The 25,014-nt window shown below is 34.4% G+C and overlaps 2 protein-coding genes across 2 annotated transcripts; one reads left to right on the forward strand and one right to left on the reverse strand.

Annotated features, from left to right (window-relative positions):
• Positions 1 to 4,001: 4,001 nt before the first annotated feature.
• On the reverse strand, positions 4,002 to 4,708 carry LOC110706241 (cytochrome P450 704C1-like). The gene is made up of 2 exons (XM_021884133.1): positions 4,592 to 4,708; positions 4,002 to 4,509 (listed from the first exon to the last, which is right to left on the reverse strand). Exons 1-2 carry the CDS (start codon positions 4,616 to 4,618, stop codon positions 4,135 to 4,137), a joined length of 402 nt encoding a protein of 133 aa, XP_021739825.1. The 5' UTR covers positions 4,619 to 4,708; the 3' UTR covers positions 4,002 to 4,134.
• Positions 4,709 to 17,641: 12,933 nt separating this feature from the next.
• On the forward strand, positions 17,642 to 22,383 carry LOC110706242 (uncharacterized protein C24B11.05-like). The gene is made up of 9 exons (XM_021884134.1): positions 17,642 to 18,842; positions 19,539 to 19,609; positions 20,024 to 20,089; positions 20,372 to 20,469; positions 20,559 to 20,596; positions 20,735 to 20,822; positions 20,919 to 21,260; positions 21,562 to 21,627; positions 21,750 to 22,383. The coding sequence occupies exons 2-9, from the start codon at positions 19,555 to 19,557 to the stop codon at positions 21,897 to 21,899; spliced, it is 903 nt and encodes a 300-aa protein (XP_021739826.1). The 5' UTR covers positions 17,642 to 18,842; positions 19,539 to 19,554; the 3' UTR covers positions 21,900 to 22,383.
• The last annotated feature ends 2,631 nt before the right edge of the window (positions 22,384 to 25,014 follow it).

Below are 25,014 nucleotides of genomic sequence, written 5' to 3' on the forward strand. Positions count from 1 at the left end.
GAACCTCAAGATATAAGACTTGAGGACTCCTTTATCAGCCAGACGGTCCAACAGCCGCTTGAAGCTATAGCATTCGTTGATGTCGTGGTCAATATCCTCATGGTAATGGCAGTATTTATTTTTGTTCCGATTTTTGGCGGAACCTTTCATAGGAGCCGGCTTGTCAATAGAGACCCGGTCCTCAATCTCCATGAGGATGGAGTAGCAATCCTTATTGAATTCGTACTTTGGGGAGTACGTCTTCGCTTCTCTCTTTTTCTTCTGGGATGGAGGTTCAGAGGATTCAGCCACCCAGACTTGTTTTCTTTTCTTCTTTCTTAGCCGGCCTTGATGGCCGACTCTCTTTTTTATCAGACCTCTTTGAGTCCGACTGCTTACTGATGTTGCAAAGCTCGGTCGCCTGTATATAGGCGTCCGCCTCCATCAGTGCCTCTTGGAGGGTAGCCACCCTCTTTCTAACGAGGTCGAACTTGAAGGTTGACCCGTCCTTCATACCTTTGAAAAAGTCTATGTAAGCTACCTCATCAGACAGCCATTGAACCTGAATTTTCATCAGATTGAAGCGCCTGATATATGAGCGCAGCCCCTCCTTCTCTTCCTGTTGTATGGCTCCCAAGTCAAGACTTCTTCTTTGCAGGGATATTCATTGAGAAGTTTGACGCGAACAAGTATGCCAACATCTTGAAGTTATTGATGCATCCGGTTGGCAAGTTGCCGAACCATTGCTGGGCGACACCCTTCAATGTGGCCGGGAAGCATCTACACCAAGTAGCATCATCCAACCCTTGTAGATACATAAGGTTGGTGTATGCCATCAGGTGGTCATCAGGATTGGTGGTACCATCATAAGTACCTACCAACACATTCTTCACCTTGGCCGGCTGTGCGGCCTCAGTTATTTCCTTGGAAAAAGCTAAAGGTTGTTCCCCAGTTTTAGCAGTCGGCGCTGCCAATCCAAAGGCTGGATATTGGGTGCCGCCTGCCCCCCGAAGAGGGTAGGCTGCATATAAGGTGGTCCATACGACATGTATGGTTGTTGAGGCACATATGGGGCCGCTTGGAACATCTGAAGACTAGAATGGGCAGACAGGCCGCATGTCTGGTCTTCTCGGTTTGATTGAGAATACCCCAGTAAGGCATTCTGGAAACTGTCATTGAAGTTTGACGTGGAGGCCGACTCTAACAGTTGCATATTCTTCTTTTGCTGGATTATCATCCGAGCATCAGAATATGTTTTCTTGGAACCATCCGGCTGTATATGCCGGATCGCCTTCCTCTGCCCTGGCTTAGGGAACCGCAGTTCAGCCAGGTTTATCAAAGGCTTCCGTCCCTCCCTTTGTTTAGGGTAAGGAGTGGCCTCTCAGTCTTTGACCGACTTTTTCCTCCCAGAATAAGAGGGCTTCTTGGCCGACTGTTCCTTGGTAGGGAATGTCGTCCGTTTATCAATAAGATCCTTTATCTCCCCTTTGAAACTTGTCATGAGGGTCATGAGCTCGTTTCTAGTGATGGGGGTGGATCCTTCGGCCGCCTGAGGCTGACCTGTCGGCTGGCGGACTGTTTCACTAGGGCTTGCCTGGTCAATGTTCCTTTCCCTCCTTTTGGTGGGACGGATGCGGCGTGTCCTAAGGGACCCGTTAGAGGCCATATGGGTGGCGACTTCATAGTCGTCATCCGTATCTTGGTCTGAGAAGACCTGGACATCGGCCGTAGGCCGTTTCTCATTAAGAGGTGGTACAGGTTCTTGTGAAGTCATCCTTGAAGTACTCTCCCCACAGACGGCGCCAAATGTTTCGGGGTTTTTTGATGTCCTTCGGGAGAGTTACAATTCCAAGAGTGACTTCTGGACGCTTGTACCTGCAAAACAACGGAGACTCCGGTGGGTGGGAGCTCCGCCTCCGACGATCAAGTTAGAATGTGTATGAGGAGTAAAGTGCTGAAAGTAAAGGGTCACTCTCGGATTCCAATAGAGAATCTGCAATGTGTAATTGCTCAGCTCGAGGTGTTAGGTGTCTGACTTTCTCTGATGGAGAATTAATGTGAATTGAATATTTCTGAATAGATGTTCCTCAGAGAAAAACATCTCATTTTTATAGGGTGTTTGAAAAATGTGCCCAATACTAAGTTTCAGTAAGCCTAGGGCTGATTGGGCTTTGCCTGGAACTTTAGGCCGTAGGAGGCCACTTGCCCAGTTAGCAATTTTGCCTGCCACGTGTCGTGACCTGATTGGTCCGCCTTGGACCTCTCACAAAATGACACGTGGCTGAGCTTCATTGGTCCTCGTAGCGGGGAAAAATCCCCTAATCATTTGCCCCTCATAGGGGTGACGTGGCATGCTACGTGGCGCCTGTGACAAGTGTCACGCCATGATTGGCTAACGGGTTTTACCGTTTTTTTTTTTTTACCCTTGAAACGGATTCAAATAACCCTCTCCGTTACTGCTTGTTTGGTAAAGGCCAGAGAGTAACGAATATCGTTACCAGGGTGTAACAGTTCCCCCCAGTTTGATTCCGCTCTTTGAGCCAAGGAAACAAATTCCGTTTCCTGCATTCAACAATGTTAACATTTCTCATTGACTTTCTCTTCCAAAGCACTTACTCACCCAATCTCTCTCTTTTGAATTCGATTTCTCAGCATGCCATTGTTCAAGATCTTGCTTCATTATTCAAGACTCGTCAAAATTGGGTCAAATAAAATTGCTCAACAACAACTCATCATTCTCACATCTCACCCACCAAAAATTTAAAAAAAAAAAGAAAAGAGAAGAAAAAATGAATGTGCTTTCATGATGATCGATGATGAAGATTGATCTGCCTTTGCGATGATCTGATTTGATGTTGATAATTTTGATTTTTGATGGTCTGCTGGTTTCAATCTGGTGTAGTTGTGTTTTTATGATCAATAAAAGAAAAAACGATCTAGTCATCTGATTTTTTGATGATGTGATGATTTTGGTTATTAAATTAGAGTAATTAAATTGGAGTAAGAAAAAAGAGAGAAGAATTTTGAACAAGTTGAAGCAATAAAACAGCTTGTGAATAGGGGTGTACAAAAACTGGACCGGACCTGAAACCGGACCTGAACCGACCTGATCCGGACCGGACCTGACCCGGACCTGTTGATTCAGGTCCGGTCCCGGTCCTTAAAAATCAAGGTTCCCGGTTCCGGTCCGGACCCGGTCTAAACCCGGGGTTTTCAAGTCCGGACCTGAAACCCGGAAAAATTGTTTTTTTTTTAAAAAAAAAAAAAAAAAAAAAATTAAAATAATGCTGCTGCTTCACCTGCTTGACAGCTTGAGGCCTTGAGTGACGCTTGAATTCTCTTTCATTTCATTCTAACCCTAACAAACAGGCTGTCTCCCCCTCTCCCTCACGCAGACACGCAGTCACGCAAGTCTCAGCCGAGTCAGCCCAACGCGGCAACGCCCACCGCCGACACCTCCTGCCTTCCTCACTCTCTCAGGCGAAGCCCAGGCGCCCACCGACCACCGCATGAGACAGCTACTGCGCGATTTTCCATTTCTCCGGTAAGTTATTTTTTTTTTAATGTAAATCTAAATTATCTAATTATGTTTGGGTATTTTGTATTCGAAATAATGAATTAAGTGTTAGAATTTATATGTTTATTCATGTTTCAATTGCTTATAATGATTATTTGATGTTTGCATGTTGAATTTCTTTTTTTTACTTCAATGTTTTCGAATTTATGTTTTTTCTTTTTTGGTTTATTTTCGAATTTCTTTCGAATTTATGTTTTTTTTTCTGGTTTTTTTTAGTTTAAAGTTTAGGGTTTTAGGGTTTAATGTTTAGAATTGATAACAAGTATGGTTTATCTTCGAATTTATTTATTTTTATGTTTTGGTAATGGGATTGTAGCAGAGGACAATTAGTTTTTCATCATGATTGCATTGTTTATTTTTGTCAAGTACCTGAATTTCTTAGACTCCTTTTGGTTGGACTTTGAAATTAGAGAAAATGCAATTATTTTGATTTCAAAATTAGAAATTGAGAGAAAGGTAGAAATTAGCTTGGTTGATATATGATAAGTTGGAATGTGCCTCTGAAATTGACATAAACTTCAGCAAGTAACGTGTAACACAAAAGAGAAAAATAAAAAGGAAGAGAACAAACAATGAGATTATGAGAGCAATGAAATTTTCTGACTGCGACTAGCTAGAATTACCATTGGAACTGCTGGATAGAGTCTGAGAGTTTCTGTCAATGCAGCATGTAAATACTGCATTCTTTCAAGTGATTCTTCTGTCAAACTAGCAGCAAGTTCTGAAAATTTTCCAACTCCTTCCATTTTCGTAATTTTCCTTACTTCTTCAGCAACCTTTTCCTGTATATTCTGGTGTTTACAAAGCATGTAAACAAACCATGAAAGTGTAACTGCTGTTGTGTCTTTACCCGCAATTACAAAGCTCAAGATTATATCTCTCAGATACTTCAAATCAGTGTCGCTCTGCTCCAGGAACCTTGCCAAGATATCATCCTTTTTCATCTGCATTTCCTACAAATTCACACAGAAAGAATGCATTAATCTCCTCAGTAAACCGATATGATTACAGACTTCTAAGTTATGATTCACTTACTGAGACATTGCTTTGTGAACTTTTCATTAGTTCCACTTTGTTACTGATTAATTTGTAAACAAAATCATCAACAGTTTTGACACTTCTCTTAAGTTTAGCCTCTGCGCCAATGTTGAGAAATTTGAAAGTATTTCTAATGTGTATTGATATTTCTAATGTGTATATATGGACACTTTTTAAGCTAACTTATACTTTAAAATTTGTGTTTATTCCTGCTAGGCTGCTAAAAGTATGGACTCAGATTATTAAGATTAAATAAGTTGGCTAACCTGTGTGTAGTTCAGGGGTTCTTATTTTTGTTTTTATTCTTGCAGGGAGTGAAGGAAGTCAAGGAACCACGGATTCTTATTCTTGCAATGTAAGTTGCTCTTAAATTTTTTTTATAAAATGGTATGTGTATATAATTGTTACTTTAAAATTACTTATATTGTATATAATTATATTGTAGATGGAGAGCTCTCAATCCAAACGGTCTGCTTCTTTTTCTGAACAAACGTCACAGCCACTTTCTGAAAAGGATATGGAAGAATTGCAATCTACTTTGCCTCCTGATAAGAAGCTAAAAGCGGGGCGGGAATATATATGGAACAGAAAAAGTAAGAGGAAAGCTGAGTATTGGAAATATTACTTAGAGTACGTCGAGAATGGAAAACTACGAGCTGAATGTAAGTTCTGTCCTAAAACTTTTGCTGCTGATGGTAATCTTAATGGTTCAAAAAATGTTAAAAACCATGCAGAATCATGTCTCGGTAATCCTATTAATATAGAAAAAGAAAAGGGCAAAGAAAAGCAAACTAAATTGTATTTTGATCAAGAACATGAGAGTAGTGAATTAAAGTGTGGGAGTAGGATTATTAACTTGAATGATGTTAGAGAGGCATTGATTCACATGATTATTGTTGATGAGTTACCATTTAAGCATGTGGAAAAATCCGGTTTTAGGCACTTTGTGCAAGTTGCATGTCCACAATTTCACATTCCATCTCGTGTTACCATTGCTCGTGATTGTTTAAAGTTGTATTATAGTGAAAAAGAGAAATTGAGAGAAATGTTTAAGACATGTCAAAGAATTTCTGTGACCACTGATACTTGGACTTCAATACAAAGAATTAATTATATGTGTCTTACAGCTCATTTCATTGATAATGACTGGAAATTGAATAAAAAGATCATAAATTTTTGTCCAATTTCTAGTCATAAAGGAGAGGCTATTGGAAAAGCAGTTGAGGCATGTTTAGAGTATTGGGGTATTGATGATAAACTTTTTACTGTCACTGTTGATAATGCTTCTTCAAATGATGTTGCTTGTGCACACTTGAGTAGAATGGTTAGAAGAACAGGATGTATAAATGATGGAAAAAATCTCCATGTTAGATGCATTGCTCATATCATTAATTTAATTGTGTGGGATGGTATTAGAGAACATGGTGTGTGCATTGATAGAGTTAGAAATGCTGTGAAATATGTTAAGAATTCCCCTGCAAGAATACTTAGATTCAAAGATCTTGTGCAAAAAGCAAACATAGATTCAAAATCTTCTTTATCCTTTGATGTCCCCACTCGTTGGAACTCCACATACATAATGTTGGAAACGGCTTTGAAGTTTCGACGTGTTTTTAGTGGGTTATCTCTTCCTGATGGAGAGGATTTGAATGACAATGAAAGGCCTCCCGAACCCGAAGATTGGGAAAAAGTGGAGAGGTTGGTTTTGTTTCTAGGGGGGTTTTATCTGTTAACTAAACGAATTTCTGGTTCCCATTATGTGACAGCTAATAAAGGTTTAGGAGAAATTGCTTCTATGTATGATATGTTGAATAATTGGGAACAAAGTGAGGACTTGAATTTTCAAGCCATGGCCATTGCAATGAAAAAAAAGTTTGATAAGTATTGGGGGGATGTGGATAAGATGAATAAGTTCATTTATGTTGCTCTTCTTCTCGACCCTCACTCTAAGATGGTCATTGTTGAATTGACACTAACGGATATGCATGGACCGGAAAAGGGTACAAAACTTGCTAATGATGTGAAGGAGTTCGCTTACTCTTTATTTGAGGAATATAGAAAAATGTATGCTACTTCTAATATTCCAGATTGTGGAGATAATATGTCAATGGATATTGATAATAGTAAAGGAGTGGGTTCCGATTATGTGAGGAAACTAAAAGAAAGAGCAAAACGATTGAAGGGGACAAGTGGGTATGCGATAAGTGAGTTGGATAGGTACTTAAATGATCAATTAGGGCCGGAGGAGGAAGAACAAGATGCATTGACATGGTGGGGTAAGAATGGTCAGCGTTATGTGATTCTTAATCGCATGGCACGTGACATACTAGCCATCCCATTGTCGACCGTTGCATCGGAATCTGCTTTTAGTACGGGAGGTCGTACTCTAGATCCATTTCGGAGTTCTTTAACTCCTAAGGTAATGCATCGTTATCTTTTTATTTTATAAAATCAAGTTTGTTTATATCTTAATATGACTTTGTTTATACATATTTGTGTAATATTTTTGTATTGAAGATGGTTCAAGCGTTACTTTGCACACAAGATTGGCTTAGAGCTAAGGAAGTGCCAATTGTTGATGTGGAAGAAAATTTGAAAGAGTTAGAGGAAATAGAGAAAGGTAGTAATAATTTTATGTATTTGAAATTTTGTTACACCAAATTTATTATTTCATTGTTATCAATCATTAATATATTCTATATTGTATTTTATTTAGAGGTGCAACGTGGTGAATCTAACGATGTAGACGATGAAGTTGTTTTCGTGGACTCATTAGTGTGAATCACGCGATCAAAGGGAAAACAACTCGTTGGAGAATTTATGTATTCCTAGTACTTGAGAGTTGAGAGTTGAGACTTAAGAGAATTTATGTAATTTTATGAGTTTTCGTGGACTTATTTGTATTTTCGGTGGACTCATTTGTATTTTTGGTGTTTGAGAATCGGGACTTTATAGACTTTATGTAGTTTTGTAATTGATAATTTTGGTTTGTATGTAATTATTAAATTATGCAACAGGTCTAAAAATCACAAAACAGGTCCATATGCAGGTCCATATGCAGGTCCAACAGGTTTTGTATTAAAAAAAAAAACGAAAAAGACACAAAACAGGTCCATTCAGGTCCAAACCCGGACCGGACCTGATTTTTCAGGTCTGGCCCGGAACCGGACCTGTTAATTCAGGTCCGGTCCCCGGTCCTCATAATTACCCAATTCAGGTCCCCGGTCCAAACAGGTCCGGTCCAGGTCCGGTCCGGTTTTGGACCGGTGTACACCCCTACTTGTGAATTGTGATAAATGTCGCCTACCAATATTTTAAATTTTGTTTTCCCTTTATTTTTAAAAAAAAAAAAATTGTTTTCCTTTTTTTATGCCAAACAAAAGGAAACAGATTGGTTGTTAATTGTTTACGCTTCCTTAGTAATACCAAACAACTAGTAAGGGTAACACTATATATTACCCTTTCCCCTCCTAATTTGTTTCCATTCCGTTACCTTTACTAAGTTGATATCAAACGCCCCCTAACTATACAAACAGTTAAACATAATTATCAAACGAAAGAAGAAAACTAAAAAAGTACATAAACTAGCAACCAGGGGCATTGCCCGAGACACATACTAGTTTTGGATTGAATAATGGCACTAGAATTAAAGTAGTGCAACCTTCGTTCCCAAACAGCACATGTAATATCCCACATTAGTAACAAAAGATAGAGTTAAACATATTTATATATCTAATGGACTACTCATCCCATTGTTATATGGTAAGGGTTGCACTAATACGGACAAAGTAATATGCTTTCTCTATTTCCCTGTCATCGCATATTCCTTTAGTTTAAGAATCTTGCTAGCGAACACTCCAATCATATATGCTAAAATCACGCGTTAAACGCTATAATTACAATTCATTTCAATTTAATATATCTACTTTTATTTATTTTACTCTGTACATAATATCCGGAATGTTTGTTAGCTTTTGCTTTTTTTTTTCTTTTTTTTATTATTATTATCTATTCTGTATTCTGCATGTGTACCAAGTATACGTTGCAAGTTTTCATGAACGTGACCTGGTCCCACTTATTTTATCCTCCCTTCCGATGTTTTGGGTCCTGGAGTGGGCAGTGGCAATGCAAGAAGATGTGCAGTACTTACGAGTAGTTTAGATCTTAAGGCCAGATTGCAAAAACTAATTAGTGAATTATGACGGTCCCTAAAAGAACCATCAAGCTAGCTTTAACAGGACACTTCTCGCTTGTGTGGTCCATGGTAAGAGGAGGACCTAATATAGTTTTCCATTATATTACAGAGATGGTATTATGAAATTATTGGACGAGGACATAAAAAATTTAGGGATGATTAGTCCCTCTATCTCCCCAACAAGTGGTTGGGGGTTCGATTTTCATTCCTCTATTCCTGTGATAGGGTTGGAAGATTTAGTCTTACAAAATGAACCAAGTCTAGCTTAGTTTTTTATCAAAAAAATGTGTACAAGCCTTATTGATAAAATTTATTCTTGCACTAAACTAATCAAATATTGATAAGATCAAATCATATTTGAGGTGAATCGAACATAGCCTAAATATAAAATAAATAAAAAATTCAAGTGCATGTAGGTGGTCATTGATAAAGAGCCCAACTAAATGGTCTAAATATCCTAAGTAGTGAGTTGTACTGTATTAGGAAATTATTGAACAACTTTTTGAAACACATAATTGGGTACAAAATGGATGCTGTCAACCTTCAAGCTAAGCCTAGAAAAGCTCAAAATATCAATACATCACCATTCTTGTAGATTATTTGCTTTTTTCCCCTACTTTCTTTCAAACAAATTAAATTGACAACTAGAAAATAATATTTTATGCTCATTTTAGGAGCTCTAAACGTTAGAGTTGTCTAATGGAGTATCTAACTAGCTAACTTTGCAACTAAATTATTTAATAGTCGAGAATGATTGGAAGAAAATACAAAGACGCATTTTTGAATGGATTAATACACTTTTATAATCCCAACTTTGGCCGATTTATTTTGAATAATCCCAATTTTTTATTATTCTGCAATAATCTCAACTTTCACCAACGTTTTCTTTTTTCAATCCAGTTTACTGGTTACCTGAAGAAAGGGTCAATTTTTTTTTTAAAACGAATTATATGAAACGTGTTTCACTCTAATTGGTTCAAAAATATAAAAAAAAATAATTTAAATTAAAAAACAAAAAACAAGGAAAAAAAAAGAAAAAAACCAAAGACAACCAGCCACCCAACGTTGGTGGCCGCACTTCCTCAACCGCCAAGACCCACACCCGTTTCGAGGGTGGGGGAGGTGATTTCGAGGGTTTACAGGTGGTTTCGGCGGTGGGGGGAGGGAATGGGGACGGTTTCAGGGATGTGAGCTTTGGTTATGGGTGGTTTCGGGTTTTATGGGTGGCAGTTTCGACGCAAGGGTTTGGCTATGGCTGGTTTAGGGGGTGAGGGGAGGTAGAGGGGGCCGGTTTTGCGGGTTTAGTGCGGTTTCTGGGGAGGTTTTGGGGGTTGGGGCTAGGGAGGCAGTGGTTCGGGGTTGGCTGTGGAGGAAGGGGCCACCGCCAGTGGTTGTGGGTTGGTGGTGGCTGGTTTTGATTTTTTTATTTTTTCTTTTTTTGTTAATTGATTTTTTCTTTAATTTCTTTTATTTTTTGGACCACTTACAACTTGACACGTGTCAAGTGTTTAGGTCATTGACTTTTGTTGACCGGTTTGGGTATGAAAAAGATAGGCCACCTTAAAGTTGGGATTATTAAGGAATAATTCAAAGTTGGGATTAATGAAAGTAAATTGATAAAAGTTGGGATTAAAAACTGTATTAATCCTTTTTGAATAAGACTCAAGATTCATTTTCATCTACTACATATGTATATTACGTACTATGACGAATGAGATAAAGATAGAATTTGACTAACACCAATAATTAGTGTGTCTCATACTTATTTGTTTATGTTTGCAATAGCCTTCCTGATCTTTGGGGGCAGCTATGCTATTGCTGTAGCGTGAGCTGTATGCAAATTAGCTACTACTTCTACTACTCTATGATTTTCCTAACTATATTTATATTAAACAAAAAAGGTTCTAACCCAACACGTATTCTTATCAACCTAAATATTTCTTTAGAGCTAACCTAACAATTGTTTAGAACCAACCCAACACTTGTTTAGATTCAACCCAACACTTGTTTTTAACCAACCATATTGATTAACACCTGTTTGAAACCGATTGTCTAAATTGCATGCATTGGTAATTGAACTACTTATACTTCCTCCGTTTCTTTTTATATGTATCACATTTTAAAAGCAAAGGTTTTAATTTATTAGATGCATCACTTTCTTTTTTAACTAATAAAATCTTAGAAAAATTGTCAAAATATAAATTTTGAGCGTTCCGCCAAAAACAAGTCAACTTTGTTATTATTTTTAAATAATATAATCTCTGGGGGGTTTTGCTTTAAATGAGTTATTTTATCTACAACTTAAATGACCGGTTATCTTTTTTTTTTTTGATAAATTCGTTTAACAATTTAAGTAACTCCTAATTACACTTAAACAATAGTTAATTAACAATTAAAATAATTATTAAAAAAAACCCAGCCCGCCCCTCCTCCTCTACTAGCCACCCCTCCTCCCCTAGCAGCAACCGAGCAGCTACCCTCCCCAATTCCACTCCCCCCCCCCCCACAACGATAGTTAGCTGGCCGCCACCCATTCCTACCCTGTTGTCGCCCTCCCCCTCACCACCATAAACGAAATCTGCCTCCCTCCCCACGAAACCCACAAAACCCCCTTCACTCCTACCTCGAAACTCCTAACCGCCCCCACCCTCGAAAACCCTAGCTGCTAGGGTTTCGGGGGTGGGGGAGGGGGGTTTCGTGGATTTTTCGTGGTGGTGGGAGTCGGGGAGGGGAAAGGGAGGGGTGGGGATGCTGGAAACGGGGTTGTCAGCCGGGGGGGAAGGGGCTAACAAGGGATTGCAGAAGGGGAGGGGCATCGGAGGGCCGAGCCGGGAAAGGGATTGGCCGATGGAGGGGGTGGTGGTTGTTTTTTTTTTTAAATAATAATAATAATATTAAATATTATTTCATATATTTAAAAATTAAAAACATCAAATACTACCTTTGTTTCATATTATTTGCAACTTTTGCTAAAAATGGAGGCTACATATTTTTTGCAACAAATGTTTTCTTTCCTTTTTAAGTTGTCATTTCTCTCTATCTATCTCCTCATCACATGCATCCTATTTTTCTCTCTCCATTTTACATTCATAAACAAATTTTGCCTAGGATTCCGTGCGTCCTCCAAAGTTGCAAATAATATTAAATAGAGGTAGTAAATAATGCATGCTAAATCAATAAAATCTTGACACTTGTCCCGTATAACTTGTTAACCATGTTCCTAACCGGTTATAACTTGCTTGAAGCGGAAACCCCCAAAAGTTGTATTATTTAGAAATAATAAAAAAAAAAAAAGTTCACTTGTTTTTTATGGATCGCTCAAAGTTTGTATTATTTTTAACAGTTTATCCCTAAATTCCTTCTATTTCTCTCATATCACATGGGTCTTTTTTATTTTATCTCTCTATCTCTTTGTACTCAAAAAATTTCCTAGTACTCCCTCCGTTTTTTTAAAAGTGCTCCACTTCACAAATATATATGACCGATTTTTTAAGTGCCGCATTACCAAAAGTGGAAACCCCATTCACATTATATATTATTTCTCTCTCTTCCTTCTAACTCCACTATCATTTTATAATATTTTCCCCCTCTCACATTACTCCTAATGGTCTGTCCCCATTCATATTCCTAACCATACTCACTCGTATATTATTTTATTCTTTTGGTTAAACCTATGTGTCCAAGGGTATGCGGCACTTAAAAAAATGGAGGGAATAGTATGTAATATCAAAAGTGATGCATCTACAAAAAAGGAAGAAGTAAAAGAAAACTGATTTTAGCCCACCTCTAATTGATTCTGGAACACTTCTTTGTAAACTATGTTCTCACCATAAAATTGTCAAAATCAAATTTTGGTGGCCATTATCATTTACCTCTAAAAAGTTATGTATTGTTCTATACACTTATCATTTGAGCGAACTACTACAATAGAGGTGGTAAAATGTAGTTATTTCCTATACGGACACTTATCACTGAATTATAATTAAAAGCGTAAAGGAACTTAAAGAGAACCCAACTAGTTTTACGAAAAAACCTTTAAGGGTCCAATTGAAAGTAAATCCTCGGCCTTCTAGGGATTTTTAGTAAACCTTTTTCACTATAAAGGGTCAAACAATTCTAGTTGCAACCTACAATATAACTATATAAGGATCTTTCTCACAAGTTCCTACATTGAAGTAGCTACCTAGTTCCTACTAAAAACTCAATAGGAATCTTTTTATTTATTTATTTATTTTTTTTTTTTTTACAACAGTCATAAAAAGGGCTAGCCCTCAGGAAACTTGCAATAACAACATTTCAATCAGTGATAAAAAGGAAAAATCGCTTTAATCTTTTTGAGAGCATTCCGATGTTTGACTCTTTCTTCAGCTTTCCCGTTGATGACTTGGACCAACATAAAATTTGGGAGTAAGATCTGTATATGAAGAAGACCCCTCTTCCTAGCACTCCAAGATTAAAATAGGAATCTAGTTGTTCCCTACTGAACTTGGATCTTAGATTTTAGTTCTCAGTAGCACTCCAAGATTATTTACAAACCGCTCCCTCGTCAGCCTCACACTTGCAGTTATCTCACTATAATCTCTCAGTTACAAAATAAATCCTCTTAAATTCTCGTACCCCAAGAACCAATTACAATGCAATGAATGACTCTAATGTAAGAATGGAAAGCAACACATGAAATCCAAAACTATATCAATAAAGCTGGACAAACTTACTCTTAAGTGTTCAAAGGTTTTCACGCCTAAAACTTACACTTTACATTGAAAACATTCTTGAAAATTATCAATTTCTTCCACACGATCACTTAGTCACGCATGCTATCAAATGTTACACAAATTGACCTTTAGAAGTTTCACCGACATTAACAACTAGTTGTGTTTCGCACAACAAAATCCCCCCTTTTTATACTTATAACAATGATGCCATATATCGGAACTGTAAGAATAATTGGTTTAGCTTGATAATTCCAAGTTATAGTCGCATTTTCTCAAATCTTTCTCTACTCAAGGATATGGTTAGAATATCTACAATTTCATTTTCAATTTGGAAGATATATAATTTGATGTTGCCCTACTCCACATTGTCTTTTAGGAAGTGATGTTTAATGTGGATGTGCTAACTTAGAGTGGTGCACTAAATCTTTAGAAATACATATTGCACTAGTGTTGTCACAGTAGATTGGAACACATTAAAAAATAATACAAAATCATGTACTTAGTTGTCCACAACAAATGAGTGTAGTAGGTAGCTGTAGCTACATATTCAGATTCAACTATGGATTAAACAACAAAGTTTTTTTTCTTAGATTCCCAAGAAACTAAGCATGGTGTAAGGAATTGAGCCATACCTGAGGTGCTCTTTCTATTGACTAGATCACCTCAGGTATGGCTCAATCTTAGATATTGATCTTCCTCCAAATTTAAAAAAATAATTATTTGAATAGGTAGTTATTTGTACCCTCCTAAGTTGAAGTAAATTTGAATATGGAATGGGTAGAATTTGAGAATTAAGAATTTAGAGTGTTGCCTTATGATTTTGATGATGACTCAGCCTAACTTATTTACTTACTAATAAGTGTTTGATTGTTTAAGTGTGTGATCAGAAGCTTTAACTAGGAGAATTGAGATGTCTTGCGAAGATATATACCATGAGAAACAAGAAAACACAAGACAAAGTAATCCAAAAGAGAAGAGTTCCCTCACAGGAAGTAGTGCTTTAGAGTTTGAGCCTTGAGAAGAGAAGTATCTTTATGGGAACCAATAAAGCTTCGGAGAAGAAGCTTCACCAGAGAAGTGAAGTTCTGTAACATGTAACATGAACAGAAGTATTGGAGTAGATGCTTCATCAGTGAAACATGAAGACTAACATATTTTTATGTTTTAGGATTTATGTAAGTATGAGAACTAAGTTCATATTCTAAGTAGCTGTGTGGAATAAGTCTAAAAGATATTTTTATGAGTAGCTTATAATTAGGAAAACAGTTGGTTTTAATTCTTATCTTTATAAAAGAAAAAAGATTTTAGTTTCTTCGTTTTTCATGATGTTTGTTACAAACATAAAATCTATTTATACTTGCCTATACTTGTGGATTACTCTCTATGAATTATTCCATCCCATACACTTGCGCATTAAGGAGGATCATATCTTGATTTTAGGACATGACTTGCTTAGTGGGTATATAGAGTAGTGGCGTCAAGTTGAAGCAGTACAAAAGCGTTTTTCCTAAGCTAAGTAAGCCTATAAATAGCTAGTTTTTTCAATTGGAATAACTCACCCTTGCTCAAATATAATTTTTATCTTTTATTTTCTTAAGCTGAGGTAAGAGTCTTATTCTACACTAGTGAATTAGAGTGTTCTTATATTCTTATACAAGAGTTAATCTTTTCGAGTTGTAATTTGGGAATTGGGGAGTTTGAGTGAACTCAGTTTTAGCTTTGATTGAAGCTAGAAGAAGAGAAGAGAGAAAGAGAAAGAGAAGAGAAGAACAACTGGTTGAGGGACTCCTTGCTTGGGGCTTTGAGTTCGTTGAGGAACTTGAAGTGAGAGTGTTTAGTTTGTAATAGGTCATTGCCCTATTCTAGTAAAGAGTTTTTTCCTAAAATCCCTTGTGGTTGTGGTTTTTCTCCTTGATTAAGGCCAAGGAGTTTTCCACGTAAAATCTCTCTTGCACTTTTGAGTTCCTTAAGCTTTATTGTTTTTATTCCGCAAAAAGTTTGGCTAATCTGTCATACTACAATTTACCCCCCCCCCCCTCTTGCAGTATTCACTGAAACAACATAGAGATTTGTGGCTTAGTGAAATATTTTATATACAATCGGGTGTATGGTGCACTCAACTACGTTACTTCAAAGTTAATTTTTGCTCTTCATTTGATGATTAAATGACCATTAATCATTTGACTGAGAAAAAAATACCTTTAAATACACCTTATTTCTCAATATATATAACAATCTCTCTTAAAATTTGAAAATTTTTGTCTCCTAAATTATTATACAACATAAGATTCTTGGTTCCCTATCATAGCTTGGTATAAACCTAAATATATTCCAACAATGGATACAAAACTAAAGCTATTTGCCCTACCACTCACCAAGGATATCATCATAGTATCATACTCCCCAAGACCCACCTTAACCCAACTATTATTTTAGGACTATAATATATGTAGAGAGTGTTAAAGTTCTTTAACGCACCTGAGTGGAAGAGTGGAGTTCAAGACTTGTAGGTTCCAGTGCATTTTGTTGTGACTCTGAAACTATTGATAAAATTGTTAGATACTATTCCTCGAGTCCTCGATCAGTTCTTGAAAGACATTAGTTATTGAAACAATGCTTTAGCATGAGTGGAATGAGAAATGTTGCAATTTGAATTATATCGGGTCATCATAAATTAAATCTTTGACATTTTTGTTTTGTTTACTCTCTCTGCCCCTAAATTAGAAGTCTATTTCTTTTTATTATGTGAGGAATAAATATTAGAAATAGGATTCTAATAAAGGACGGAGGGAGTATTAAAACTTCTTTTGTGTGTATAAGATCTACTAATGTAAAGCAGTGGTGGATCCATGATTTGGGGAATGGGGGTATGAAATTAAGTTTGATAAAAAAAATTATAAAATAATATGTGGAGTGCAATAAATTTTTTCCTAACTAAATTTTGAGTTATTAATCCATTTCACTATTGTGCTAGTATTTGTGTGTACGATACACCCATCTTCCGACAACGAGCATTATAAACGAGTAACTAAATATATTTGCAAAAAAAATGGATTATTTAAGAGACCAATTATTTGTGACAATAGATTTATTTGATCGAAAAGTATTAATCTGAAAGGAAAAAAAAAAATTAAAATAACACCTAAGAAAACAGTTTTTTTTTATATAAGTGGTGTCTTTGAATTTAACACAAAAAAATTGTGGTTTTGGGCTTCTGGGCTTCTGGGCTTTTGGCTACCTACATAACAACACCAATACGAGACCCAATATTAGATATATGCGGTCTCTTTGTTATCAAGTTTTTCTTTTTCCCCTTTTTCGGTGGAATGGGGGGTGTAGTTGTATGACTTATATCTCTGTGTTTCCCTAGATTTCCCTATGAATAACGGATTAATGAATTCAGTAGCGGAGCCAATGGGGGGCTATTGAGTACACTTATACCAATAGTTAAAGTTTCCATTACACTTATGTTCAAAGTTCGAATCCTCTATAAAATTAGTTTTGCATTTGCATGATTGATACCTTCTTCATACTTTTGTCCGTTGAATGTGAAATTTAATGATAGTTGTTACTCACTCCGTATTCTTATATTTGTGTCCTAAAGTTTTGCATTTGCATGATTGATACCTTCTTCATACTTTTGTCCGTTGAATGTGAAATTTAATGATAGTTTACTCACTCTATATTTTTTTAAGTGAAACGTTTCGACTTTTTGCATTATATATCTACACTATTTTGACTAATAATATTTATTTATATATAAGAAAATATATATAATCTTGTGGGTACTTGTTGGAATTTTCTTAATAAATATATAATTAATATTTAATTGTTATAATTTTTACTTATTATATATTATTAGTCAAAGTTATACATTGACATATGTGCACAACAGAAATATTTCACTTAAAAAAATGCGGAGGAAGTGTGCAATAAAAAAAAAAAAAAAAATTCCCAAACTGCTTAAGCTTTTCAGTATTATTTTTTTTCACTACAATTTACCTATGAAAAGATCTAGATTTTTTAGGTTAGTCAATAGAATTAAATAAAATACTCCTCATGGGTGGTCCAGAAAATATAATACTGAGAATTGACAAGTGTTGTTTAAAATTTTTTAACGTTCTACGAGTAGTATGTTAGAGTTTCATATATATATATTCATACATATTATGAAGTATCATTATAAACAAATAAAAAAATAAAGAAATCAATGAATTGGTGTCTTGAGATTGTAGCATTTTAGTTTGGTGAATTAGATATGGTTAATAATAATGAATCAGGCCGCCCTATCAAAAAAAATTTGGCTCCGGCATTGAAATGCTATGATTCTTAATTCTTGAAACACATCCTTGAAAATTGTGACTAAATATTTTAATTGACATCCGCATTGTATTTTGATTGTCAAAAAAGACATCCACATTGTATTTTAAATGTAGATGAAGTATTAGGCAGGTCACAAAAGATGGATATGAAGCAATTATAAACCTTTTACTATCCACGTTATATGTAGTAATGTGCAACTTTTGAATATAGTATGCGGTAAACACTTATGTCACCTCTTATGGCTAGTCCAAAACAATCTTTAGCTCTATCTTACTAGGGCCACTGCCCATGTCAAGTTCAAAATAACCCTTTCTTCGCCTCAAACTACTGATTACTCGTACTAATCTGTGAATGATTGAGGGGTTTGGAGTTCTTTACCTAACTTGCCTCGTTCAATTGACAACAATTACATCCGATTTCCAACTTAGGATTAGAACACCTAAGGTAGCAACTACTCCGTAATTTCTAAGATTTTTACTCCTAGTCTCTCCATCATTAATTACTTGATATGCTTAATATTTTATTGGCTAAAGTACTTCAATTAGCGAATGAAAGAATACCAAGAAAAATTTAACTCATTTAGTACTCGTAATACTTTTACCTTAAATCTTAAAAGTTTAGGGTATTTATCTTTTCACCATCATGGGTAAATTGTGTCAATTTACCTAGCCAAGTTCTAATGAAACGCGTTTGATTCATCCACGTGGTAAGTCAAGGCTCAAGAACCAACTGGCTTTGTTCTCACCTTCCTGTCATTTTAGTTTGTTCTATTAAATGATTGCATAAATAAAATACAGCTCCTATCAATATCAATTGAATAAAATAATTGTAGAAGCAATGACATGCACTTGGCCAAAATTAAATAATAAAAAAATATTAAAAATGTAGAAATTTCTCCCCAACAAATTGCCTATAAAAGCAATCTTCTGCACACCAAATTTCTTCCCCCTCTCCTCTCTTCCTTTCTTGCATAAAATTGCAATAACAATCTCTTCTCTCTCTCTCTCAAAATCTGGTATGTCTACTCTTAGAATCATACTTTGTTTCCATTTTCAACATACATTTTTCTGAAATTCTGTTTTTAAGTGTTAAATTATTATAAATTTTAAAGTTCAAATTCAACGCATGCAAGTTTTGTATGCAGAGTATATATAATTTTATATTATATTATATTTTCTCTTAAAAAGGACACTTATTGTATTGATTTATCAAAATCAAGTACTCCGTAGTAGTTCTCTTACAAAAGAATAAATTACGGAGTAATTAATTAATTTGTTACGCATGAATTATTGTATCAGTATGACTGTCAAATCGTCCAATACAAGAATTTACAAAATTCATATACTTTTGTGTTTTGTCAACATAGTGTTTTTTTGGGTAACTTTATTTTCGATATACGTTGTATTAATTCTAATATAAAGGATTAATTATTCAAATGCTGATGAGATGAATTTTAAAATGAATTTTTTGGTATTGCAAAGATTATTGACAAAATTAATTTGGTGTTATAAACTTATAATATTGTTTCTTTAGCTTGCATTGATTTCTGGTACTAATCTGTAATAATTCTACTTTAATCTGTCACATTGATTGGACTAAGTCTAAAAAAAAGATATTATGTCATACCTTATCTCTAACCATTTTTGAAATAAAATTTCATGGGTAAATTGCCTTTAATTATTTAACTAATTTATCTGTGTTTTCTTTCCAGAGCTTAAAATATAGCAATGGCATATGAGGATCGATATGTACAAGCTCCAAAATATGACTGTCTTTTGTTTGGTAAGTTTTTATATGTCATTTCAAAAATCTAAATAATTAGTGCTAAAAAAAATGAATGACCTTTTGAGATCCTAAAATACCTTAACTCAACACTACCATCAAAGTTACCAATACATATTCTCTTGAGAAATAAATAAAAAAAGAAAAAAAGAAAAAAAAATAAAAAAAAAGAAAAAAAATACTTCATATATGTACAAAGTATTCATCCTCTAAGGTACTTTCCGTACAATAAAAACAGGGAAACAAAAAAAGAAAAAAAAAAAAAGCTTGAGTTTTTATTTGTATGAGACTGTGATATAGTCATATAGATGGTTGGTTCATACTTATAAATATATATCAAATTGAATCGGTCTAATCTCTCTTTTCTACAGTTATAATATTTAATTTGTACTTATTATTTGCTTGGATTTGCAGATCTAGATGATACTTTGTACCCTCTTAGCACCGGGCTATCAAAAGAAGTTCTGAAGAACATTCAAGGTTGGGTTTACTCCATCAATTTCGTGTTTAAAAATAATAAACTCCTTCAATTTTTAAATGTTGTTCCTACTTTGACTTTTATTTAAAACGAATAGTCACGCTATAATGTTGCATGCATGTTAATGAAATTTAACTAATATTTTGACTAATAATTCCAAATAGATTAGAGTGTGATTATTTAGCTAGTATCTCTAATTTTTCTTAAGTAAAATTAATAATCTTTGAAATAATTAATAAATGGTGTTCTAATCTTTTTATTGTTTCAAATCGTTTTTTTGACAGATTATATGGTTGAAAAGCTAGTCATAGACAGGAGTAAGATACATGATCTGTCTAACCTTTTATACAAAAACTATGGCACAACAATGGCTGGTCTTAGGGTATGTTTAATTTATTTATTTAATTACGTCACGTAATTGTATAGTTTAACAATGATGTTAATATATGGTCTTATATCTTTTTAATGTAGGCAATTGGCTATGATTTTGATTATGATGAATATCATAGGTAAGACACATAGCTTGTTCATATTTTACTTGCCATTTCTTACATTATTACTTCTTTAGCATTTAGTAAGTAGTAAAAATAAATTAAAGTAAAACCAAAATATCTAAATTATTTTTGTGATTATTGTGATTTTTATAGTTTTGTTCATGGGAGATTACCTTATGACAACCTTAAACCAGACCCGGTTCTACGAAGCCTTTTGTTGAGCTTACCTATTCGTAAAGTTGTAAGTTACTTCATTATTCTTCGTCGATCTTTGTTATTTAATCCTTTTTCTTGAATATCGACCTAATTTACCCTCTCTAAATGTTTTATGGTATAGATATTTACCAATGCGGATGAGACTCATGCTATTATAGCATTAAAAAAGCTCGGATTAGAGGATTGCTTCGAAGGCATCATTTGTTTCGAGACTCTAAACCCGACACACAAAAACTTTGCATCAGACGACGAAGATGATATTAAGTTTGTAGGAACAAGGCCGAGGACCCTTTCAATTAACAACAATACTAACAATGACACTCAAATTTTTGACATAATTAGTCATTTCGCCGATAAACAAAATGATGCTACTACATTGCCCAAAACACCCGTTGTTTGTAAACCATCAGAATCTGCAATTGAAAAAGCACTTAAAATTGCCAACTTAAACCCTCAAAAAACAGTAAGTTTTATCATCTTTGTCATTTTTATTTATTTTCCTCAAATAATAACATCAATTATTATACGTATCACAATAAATATAATATACTATCTTTATTTTATATTAATTGTAACGATTAGACATTGTTTACTCATATTCTACAACAAATCGTTACAAATAATATAAAACGAATATAATACAATCAAAATTTATATCTCGATCATAAAATGTGAAACATGAAGATATAAGATACCGAGTAAAAAAAAGGTGGTATTAGTAATTATAATCCTAATGATTGGAATATATTTTTTGTCAATTTCAGATATTCTTTGATGATAGTGTCAGAAATATACTGGCTGGAAAACGTGTGGGTCTTGACACTGTACTGGTATGCATTTCTGAAAATTATTGTTGAAAACTTTGTTTTTTGTCGTTTTCCTAAACATGGGTCCCACACTTTGTTGTGATCTTATTATTAAATTGGGAAAAATGTGTTGGATATACACGTAGGTTGGAACTTCTCAAAGGCCAAAAGGAGCAGATTATGCACTGGAAAGCATTCACAATTTAAGGGAAGCATTACCTGAGCTTTGGGAATCTGATGTTAGGGCTGAAATCTACTCTGAGAAAATATCAAGAGAGACTTCTGTCATTGCCTAAATTCATCATGTTTTACCCTCAGATCATGATTGGAAATTAATAGTCACGTCAATAATGTCATATTAACAGAATTGCTAGCTAGCAACGTCTGTAAGTGTTGTATGATCTAGCTAGTAACGTGACCATATTTTCGAATGAATGGCCGACAGAGTAATAGTAATACTCTATCAGGACGGAGGAAATAGAGGAGTTCGAGATTAGAATATAATGCCGTATAATAACAAGTAAAAGAGGGTAATACATTAGGATACTTGATACGTTGTATCATAAAATCTCGTAAAATGTATGTCAAATAATGGATGAGTGCATGTACAGTTTTTCTCATGTCTTTTTTCCAATAATTTTGGCATGATGTCATTTATTTTTAGCAACTAGTTAGAAGTCCCTACACTTATGTTTCTTTCCTTGGCCTCTTCTTCCTGTACCACTGGAATCCATAAGCCAGTTGGCATTTGGCATTATATTATTTCTTTTAGGTTGAGAATACTACCATGCATACAAAACTATATTATTTCTTTTAGGTGTTTTATTTAAAAGTTAAAGGAATGGTCTACTTTAATTTCTCAAAATGTAGGTGTCATTATTACATTGATACTTTATAGAGAGAGTGAGGGATAATTCAGGTAATTAGAGCTTTCCTCTTGATTTTAGAGGATTTTAAGATCGTTTCTCATTACTCATCTTTGTGACTCTTTATCAAAAAATAATTGATACTTTATACAAGCACATCAATATTACGAAGAAGTATGTGTTGATGTAAAAAAATTACAAACAAGCAAATGACACTCAATTAAATGCTTAAAGTTATTCGTATAAAGCACCATTCCAATCACTAACGTATGCTTGTACGGAAAAAGGAACAAGTTCCTATCTTACTTTCTTGGTGGTACCGTGTATATGGTGAAGCAAAGAACGAAAATAAAATATTCTTTTCTTTATATATGTAATATGTTGGTAGTATGTAACAATTTACAGACATATTATAAAGTTATAGGATGTAATTAGATGGTTAATGCCCTTAATGGTGCATTAAATTACCAAATTCATCCTTGCAACTCTCACCATTAACCGGAAATTAATCCACGAAGTTCATCCTTGCAACTCTCACCATTATCCGGCCACCTTTTAAATCCATTTGACTTTTGGTGTACCTTACTCCAATCAGTACTTTTATGTATGACCCCATATAATTAGTAGTAAGCCAATCTTATGAGCATACATATCGATCATGATTTCTAGCAAAACTACCACCTAAAATAACAGAATTTATTTTAGTTCTATAAATTGTCCTAATTATAATTAGTAATTACACTTGATCATGGACATTCCGTTCATATAATGCCTTAAGAAAACGCCCAGGGGAGTGACTAGATGATTACATTTCACCTTGCTCACTAATATTTTGAAGAGAGTAATAGGATACTTAGTTAAACAGAGATAATTTTAGTTACTACCTCCTTTTCATATTATTTGCAACTTTGGAATATTTTAAATCTCACAAATAATACTCCAAAGTTGCAAATAATGTGAAACGGAGATAGTACAATAAAATTGTAGCCATAAGTATCTCTAATCTATACCGTTCATTGTTAATATATTCAATCACAACCACTCATGAAGTCATGATATTGACCAAGTTTCATTTACAGTGGATTTTTTTTATTACTGAAAAAAAAACTGTAACTTTATAGCGTACACAACAATTTTAGTTGATATATTGAAATGAAGTGAGGATCAATTTAGATTTTGTACATTGGAGATTCGTTGGCCACCAGTAAACTGCTTCGGGCGGTTGAAGTTTGGGCGGCATTTTGAGATGAATTTGTGGACGGTGGAGAAAGGCTAAAGAAAGATAATAAGAAACCGCTCTAGCCATAGTTGATTTCAATTAGTTTCAAAGTGTCAAACGAACTATCATACAATCACCATTTGCCAACGAAACTTGAATTGTTGGTCATCTCATTTGCAAATAATCTGATACATATATCAGATTTCTTTTGAATCATTTCCTGATTATCTACCCATAATCTGATACATTATATGTAATTAGATTTCATTGTTGGCCATCCATTATTTGCTAATCATCAAATATCATTAGACATTGGCAAATTGAAGGATAAGTTATGAATTTTTATTAAATTACTTCATCAAAAGCATAATTTTATTTGTTTAGTTGTTTTTACCATATAGTCAAATCTATAAATGTTTGAGATTGTTTATTGAATTTTGACGATTAAGATTGAAAGACTAATAGTGACTACAATTTTATAACAATGTTTTGGAGTACGTGCAAATATATTATAACAATGTTTTAGAGTACGTGAAAATGTCACATAGATAAACTTTTACCGTAATAATCATGTTGAAAAATTAAAATAAAATGAAGAAATCAACTCCATATATAATTGCAGTAAGTGAGTACTTCAGGATCTTCGAGTAATCCTTAGTACTAGAACTAAATTTGTGATTTAAAGCTATATATACAACTACATTTGGGTAAAGTAAGCACTAATGCTAGAGATGAGAGAAAGCTGATGTATTGATTGTTGATGTGGATTTTCTTGTATAACGACTCTCAAATATTTATAGGAAGCGCTTCAACTGTCTTGCATCTTTATGAAGATTGATCTGAAGTTGCACACGATTCATTTTTTGCAGGTCATATCCTTTTTTTCAATTGTTTCTAATTTGAATTCACTGCTCAATCGTGCTCTTTGGGTGCAGGGAATGCATTTGCATGCCTTTATAATTGGGCTGTTTGTGGTCTTTTGGGCCTTTTTCGTAGACTTTGGATTGTAGACATAAATATCATTGTTTTAATCTTTCCCAAAAGTATCTTAATTAAAGTTTTAAAATATGCTCCATAAATAAATGAACTAAACGCAATGAGTGTTTTTAACAGAGTTAAGGCCCTGTTCACTTCACCTTAAAAAAATAGTATTCAGTAAAAATAATTTCAGTTCAGTAAAAATCAGTAAACATAAATAAGAAATATAATACAAAATTAGTAAAACAATTTCAGTTCAGCAAAAATAATTTCAGTTTAGTAAAATTAATTTCAGTTCAGTAAAAATAATCTAAGTTCAGCAAAAATAATTTAGTTCAGTAAAAATAA

Source organism: Chenopodium quinoa, unplaced genomic scaffold, assembly GCF_001683475.1.
Source record: "Chenopodium quinoa cultivar QQ74 unplaced genomic scaffold, ASM168347v1, whole genome shotgun sequence".
Lineage (NCBI taxonomy): Eukaryota > Viridiplantae > Streptophyta > Magnoliopsida > Caryophyllales > Amaranthaceae > Chenopodium > Chenopodium quinoa.

Coding starts and splice junctions, on each gene's coding strand:
- LOC110706241 (XM_021884133.1), bottom strand. CDS start 4,618: ATGAAAAGTTCACAAAGCAATGTCTCA. Junction 4,510..4,591: donor GTTCACAAAGCAATGTCTCA/GTAAGTGAATCA, acceptor GTGAATTTGTAG/GAAATGCAGATGAAAAAGGA.
- LOC110706242 (XM_021884134.1), top strand. CDS start 19,555: ATGGCATATGAGGATCGATATGTACAAGCTCCAAAATATGACTGTCTT. Junction 19,610..20,023: donor ATATGACTGTCTTTTGTTTG/GTAAGTTTTTAT, acceptor TTGGATTTGCAG/ATCTAGATGATACTTTGTAC. Junction 20,090..20,371: donor AGTTCTGAAGAACATTCAAG/GTTGGGTTTACT, acceptor TTTTTTTGACAG/ATTATATGGTTGAAAAGCTA.